Source organism: Rhamphochromis longiceps, linkage group LG2 (assembly GCF_057381845.1).
Source record: "Rhamphochromis longiceps isolate RC_006_pf linkage group LG2, R_longiceps_female_GT1.1, whole genome shotgun sequence".
Classification (NCBI taxonomy): domain Eukaryota; kingdom Metazoa; phylum Chordata; class Actinopteri; order Cichliformes; family Cichlidae; genus Rhamphochromis; species Rhamphochromis longiceps.
Window position 1 is genome coordinate 4,075,243 of NC_140558.1, and position 6,768 is coordinate 4,082,010.

General features: G+C 37.8%; 1 protein-coding gene across 1 annotated transcript; it reads left to right on the top strand.

The window, feature by feature from the left end:
• The first annotated feature begins 740 nt into the window (after positions 1-740).
• On the top strand, positions 741-6,390 carry LOC146676814 (uncharacterized). The gene is made up of 5 exons (XM_085383842.1): positions 741-827; positions 932-1,145; positions 2,034-2,378; positions 2,514-2,864; positions 6,281-6,390. Exons 1-5 carry the CDS (start codon positions 741-743, stop codon positions 6,388-6,390), a joined length of 1,107 nt encoding a protein of 368 aa, XP_085239968.1.
• The last annotated feature ends 378 nt before the right edge of the window (positions 6,391-6,768 follow it).

Here is a 6,768-nt window from a genome sequence, read left to right on the forward strand (position 1 = left end):
ATATTTTATTTCATTTTTGGTATTTATTTCCATGTTTAGATATTTCAAACATGAAAGACGGTGTTGTAAAATTTAAAAAAATCTGCTTTTTTGTAGATTTCCACAATCGCTCGATCTGTGAGAATACAATGCACTAGAACTACATGGTTAAAGCTATGTGGTCAGCCTTAGGTTATTAAGGCTGCCAAGTGAGACTTGCTTAGCGGGTTAGGGTGAATGACCTCATGAGCTGCTCTCTAACACACACACAAACACACACAGATGCAAAGACACACACACCCTGAGAACATAAGCAATAAGTGAGTGAAACAGACTTGGACTTTCACAGAATTTCACTCAAGCAATGGAGAACAATGCTTTTTAAAAATCCTGTAACTCTGTTTAGTCTCTCATTTGTCATGACTTTTCCCAAAATTGGCTCATTCATCAAATACTACATTTAAAGTTGAGTTGGATCAAATGAAAAAAACAAAGCAAAACCCATGACCACTTATATTTTAAAATTACAGAATTAAAAAAAATATTGTAATACCACTACTGCGGCACACTGAGTAGTTTATTAACCCAGTTGTTTACACATATTTTGACATGAAAACTGCTCTAAAACTAAGCCCAAGTTACAAGGGGTTGGTTGTATAAAAGATGATTACTGCCAGACTGATGATGCAACTGTCTGAACTGAGCAGAGAGTCCAGACTGTGGAGAACTAATCAGAGAAAATAAAGGGTGAAATCTAGAACATGGCAGTAAAACTGGTTTCAGGCCTGAACGGGATAGCTCACCAGACTGAGGGCGGAGCATTGTGGATGCTGGATAAGCAGTTGCAGGTTTGAGGAGGCAGATGTGGATGAGATGATAAACTTTGACTGTTCTACTTTTACTTTTCAAAGTTATAATCTTTTATATTATTTATTTAAAATGCCCAATATAGAGGCCAAGACCAACGCAGTATGGAGGGAAGTTAGAAAACTATCAGAGCTCCAGAAAGGTATCCAAGGTGTACTGGCAGGAGAACAATATGAGAACAGCCCCACCAAGGCTGGAGACGGTGCAATACCGGAAGAGCATATGGGAGAAAGATGTAACCTATAACAACAATGCTCAGTGGCTAGCCGAGCCCCAGCAACCTCCCCAAAAAGGAGACAGTATCACAGTGGCAAACATCCTAGACAGAGTATAAAGCATGAAGAGGCCCTGACATGATTCACACCTACTGGTTAAAGAAGTTAACTGCACTCCATGAGCATCTAGAGGCACAAATGAACCAGCTGCTAAGAGACAAAACACCAATGGAATAGCAAACTGAAGGCAAGACCGGTCAATAATTATTGGTCTACTGGTCGATAATCTGCCTCAGTACCAACCACATGTAAGCTCCTGTCCTGCATCATGACCTCTAAGATTAAGAGCCACATGAGTGAGGTACAGGAAGGAGTTGGTAAGAACACTAGAGGGGCAAAACACCAGCTATTGGTTTTATTTATTTATGTGCACTGATTTAGTTGGCATCTAGTTAAATAAAAGGATGATACGATGCAAATTGTTAATGTTAGCATGCAGTGGCTGCTTGTAGAATAAAAATATACAAATGTTCGCTGCACTGAAAATGATTTGTGTTTGCTAAATGGGAGGTCGCGATATGGGGTGGGGGTGGGGGGGCTAATTTGCATTTCAGCCAATCACTTTGATTTGTGCTTTGCAAACCTTAAACACCTTCTGACTAAATCTTCCATTTGGTGGAAAGAGTACAGTACTGTGGTACTGTGAGACAGGTCTGCTGTACCACAATGATCGGAGGACTGTCTGCTTTGATTCTTCTTAGTACAACATGTAAGTGCATCTTACCTACCTATATACTTACTATGACAACTACTCAGATATACGTATAGTACTGTGACATACTATTGTTGCACAATTATGAGTTAAAGGTCATATTAGATGACCTCTGAAGCACTGTATAGAGAAGCAAATATGTATATGTTTCAGTGATTTTCTCCTGTTGTGTTATGACAATTACTGTTTCTTTTCTTTAGCCTTGCTTCATACTGCAGAGGTTCCTCATCTGATCTCTTTGACTACACTTGAACTTGGTGGAAATGCCATTTTTCACTGTCCGTTCTCTGAGAAGACAGACAGATTCTTCCACTGGTATAAGCAGTCTCTTGGGAAAATGGTTCAAACAGTAGCTACAGTAGTTTATAAGAAGATAGAGCTCATCAGTCCATTTAATCATACACGTTTCCATGTCCATAAATCAAATGATCAGTGTTTTCTTACGATCAATCACATAAACAAAGAGGATGAAGCAACATACTTTTGTCAAACTGGATCCGAGTTTTTACAACATTTCGTTAGAGGATTCTTCTTGGCTGTAAATGGTAAAATATGCTACATTATGATTGGTGTGTATTGGTGTTGTTTTTTTTCTGTCAATAATTACAAATCTTTTCCATCTTGCAAATAACTGAGCTCAGTCATTTCTGTACAAACTCTACTTTTAATACATCACACAGATTATAATCACCAGACATCTGTTTATGTGACACAAACTCCAAAGTCATCATCGGTCCAACTGGGAAACACGGTCACCCTCCAGTGTTCATTTCTCACCAAGAACAAAGAAAGCAGTGCTCAGTGTCCCAGTGACCGCAGTGTGCACTGGTTCAAAAGTGGATCAGGAGAAAACCATCCAAGTATCATTTATAGAAATTTCACTCATAGTAACAACATGGATGATACAGAGAGACGCTGCATCTACCATCTGTCCAAAACAATACAGAACCTCTCTGATACTGGGACTTACTACTGTGCTGTCGTCACATGTGGAGTGATACTGTTTGGTGAAGGATCTAAAGTGGACACAAGTAAGTATGTACAGTCTCTAATATCCTGAACTCTTTTACACATATAAAAACAGGTAGGCTGAACTTGATTAGCCGTTTGGTATTTGGATGGGTTATCTGTAGAAGTCAGCACAAGCCAACTCTAAAGGTTGTATTGAAATCATAACAGATATATATATATATATATATATATATATATATATATATATATATATATATATATATATATATATATATATAATTTTTTTTTTTTTTTTTTTTTCTTAAAAACAGCTACATTACTTAAAACAAAATGTGGTGACATTGTGAAAAGCAAAATGTATTTCATTGTGTAGAACATTTTTACCTTTGATGTCTTACACATCTGTACTGAGAAAAAGAATGTGAAAGGTAAAATAAGGTTATATTACTGTTTATTTGTTACAGTAGTTGAAATATTCAAATAACCAGTATTACCCACATCATTACACCACCAGCAGCCTGAACCATTGATCTAAAGTATCCATGTTGGTTATGTCAAATTTGGATCTTATCATCGAGATGACTCAGTGGAAATTAACTGTTATTACACCAGGCAAGAGCTTTCCACTCTTCTTTTGTCCAGTTGTGGTAAGCCCATGCAAGCTGTAGCCTCAGATTCCTGTTTATAGCTGACAAAGAGTGGTCTTCTGCTGCTGTAGCCCATCTGCTATAATGTTCAACATGTTGCATTCAGAGATGCTATTCTGCATACCTTGGCTATAATTTGAGTTATTGAGGAGTGTGGCCATTCTCCTTTGACCTCAATATCAACAAAGAATCTTCACCTGAAGAACTGCTGCTAACTGGATTTTTTTTCTTCTAGATTCACTTTTCATTCTCTATGAAGCCTAGATGGCTGCGTGACGAAAATCCCAGTAGATCAGCAATTTGAAAATTATTCCCAACTTCCTGTCTGACACTATGACGCTATGTTTAGAGACGCTTAAATAATATTTCATGTCGCTTTGAAATTCAGCAGACTCTCTTTATCATATCTACATGCCTACAGCTGTGGTCAAAAGGTTACATACATGCATGATGAGCATGAATGATGGTAATTTGGGAATGAATTCTGTGAACTGTTCTTTTTCATGAGTGAAATGACACTGCACCATGAATCTTTACAAAGATGCTCAAGCTTAATTTCCTCTAATCCTCACAGAATCAAAAGTATATATACAGGCATAAAGTTTACATGTACCCTCATTAATATTTGGTTAAATATTTCTTAAAAACTTGACCAGACACTTTTGGTAGCTACCAGGATGCATTACGGCAGAATTCAGGGTGGATATTTGACCACTTTTATTAGCAAAATTGGTCGGTTTCATGCCTGGCTTTTAAGCACAGTCTATAAATTCTCAGTAGGATTGAGGTCAGAGCTTTTGGAGGGCCATTGCAGAAGCTTAATGAAATGTTATTCATCTTTGTCACCACACTGTCAGGCTCTGGAAGAAGACCTAAACTGTCACCTTAAGCAAACATACAGGGAGTGCAGAATTATTAGGCAAGTTGTATTTTTGAGGAATAATTTTATTATTGAACAACAACCATGTTCTCAATGAACCCAAAAAACTCATTAATATCAAAGCTGAATGTTTGTGGAAGTAGTTTTTAGTTTGTTTTTAGTTTTAGCTATTTTAGGGGGATATCTGTGTGTGCAGGTGACTATTACTGTGCATAATTATTAGGCAACTTAACAAAAAACAAATATATACCCATTTCAATTATTTATTTTTACCAGTGAAACCAATATAACATCTCCACATTCACAAATATACATTTCTGACATTCAAAAACAAATCAGCGACCAATATAGCCACCTTTCTTTGCAAGGACACTCAAAAGCCTGCCATCCATGGATTCTGTCAGTGTTTTGATCTGTTCACCATCAACATTGCGTGCAGCAGCAACCACAGCCTCCCAGACACTGTTCAGAGAGGTGTACTGTTTTCCCTCCTTGTAAATCTCACATTTGATGATGGACCACAGGTTCTCAATGGGGTCCAGATCAGGTGAACAAGGAGGCCATGTCATTAGTTTTTCTTCTTTTATACCCTTTCTTGCCAGCCACGCTGTGGAGTACTTGGACGCGTGTGATGGAGCATTGTCCTGCATGAAAATCATGTTTTTCTTGAAGGATGCAGACTTCTTCCTGTACCACTGCTTGAAGAAGGTGTCTTCCAGAAACTGGCAGTAGGACTGGGAGTTGAGCTTGACTCCATCCTCAACCCAAAAAGGCCCCACAAGCTCATCTTGGATGATACCAGCCCAAACCAGTACTCCACCTCCACCTTGCTGGCGTCTGAGTCGGACTGGAGCTCTCTGCCCTTTACCAATCCAGCCACGGGCCCATCCATCTGGCCCATCAAGACTCACTCTCATTTCATCAGTCCATAAAACCTTAGAAAAACCAGTCTTGAGATATTTCTTGGCCCAGTCTTGACGTTTCAGCTTGTGTGTCTTGTTCAGTGGTGGTCGTCTTTCAGCCTTTCTTACCTTGGCCATGTCTCTGAGTATTGCACACCTTGTGCTTTTGGGCACTCCAGTGATGTTGCAGCTCTGAAATATGGCCAAACTGGTGGCAAGTGGCATCTTGGCAGCTGCACGCTTGACTTTTCTCAGTTCATGGGCAGTTATTTGGTGCCTTGGTTTTTCCACACGCTTCTTGCGACCCTGTTGACTATTTTGAATGAAACGCTTGATTGTTCGATGATCACGCTTCAGAAGCTTTGCAATTTTGAGACTGCTGCATCCCTCTGCAAGATATCTCACTATTTTTGACTTTTCTGAGCCTGTCAAGTCCTTCTTTTGACCCATTTTGCCAAAGGAAAGGACGTTGCCTAATAATTATGCACACCTGATATAGGGTGTTGATGTCATTAGACCACACCCCTTCTCATTACAGAGATGCACATCACCTAATATGCTTAATTGGTAGTAGGCTTTCGAGCCTATACAGCTTGGAGTAAGACAACATGCATGAAGAGGATGATGTGGACAAAATACTCATTTGCCTAATAATTCTGCACTCCCTGTACAGAAATTCATCAAATATTATTATACTCAGCTTTCTGCCAAAAAATGTGTTTTGTCTGTCTACAAAGGTAAGATTCTGAGGAAGGAAACAAAAGGTTAAGCAATTTAGCATTACCAGTAAATTATGTTGCTGTTAACTGTTTGCCGAAAACTGCCAACATACTTCCAAGAATATGTTTTGCCAAAATATAACATTTGTTTGACTTTTGTTTTTTGTTTTTGTTTTTTGTTTCTTTTGTTTTGTTCTGTTTTTTGTTTTGTTTTTCTCCCTTTTATACAGGTTTAAGTATATGTTGCAAAATCAATAAAAACTTAAATGCCAAAAAAAACCCCAAAAAACATTTATTTGAGTGTAGTAAACATTTCTCTTCTTCCAGGAACTGAAGTGGACCCATTGATTCTTACTCTTGGAGGACTGTTGGTCTGCTGTGTGACTGTAATCATTGTCCTCATTTCCTGCATGACTTATTGTCATTTCAAAGGTTAATTATAGATTCACATTTATATTATTTGCATATATATCTAGAATATATTAATATGATTCTACTGCAGTAATATTTTTTTATTTAAATTCTGTTTTTTAATAGTAAAACTAATTCTCAAAATCAATTATTAGGCTCCATTATTTCATAAATGTTGTTAAAAGTTTAGAGATTTACTGCCAACCTGGATGTCCTTGGCTAAGTTACAACCACAGGCTCATTAATCCAGATGCCCTTGAGCAAAACTCTTTCACAGCTCTCCTCAGCATAACATGTGCATACATTATACACCAGGGTAAAAAATTATTTAAAAAAATATTTGTTCATTTTTTTTCTTAGAGAATGAAAACTATTACAGACTGATATGCAGCTTTTGATTTTAT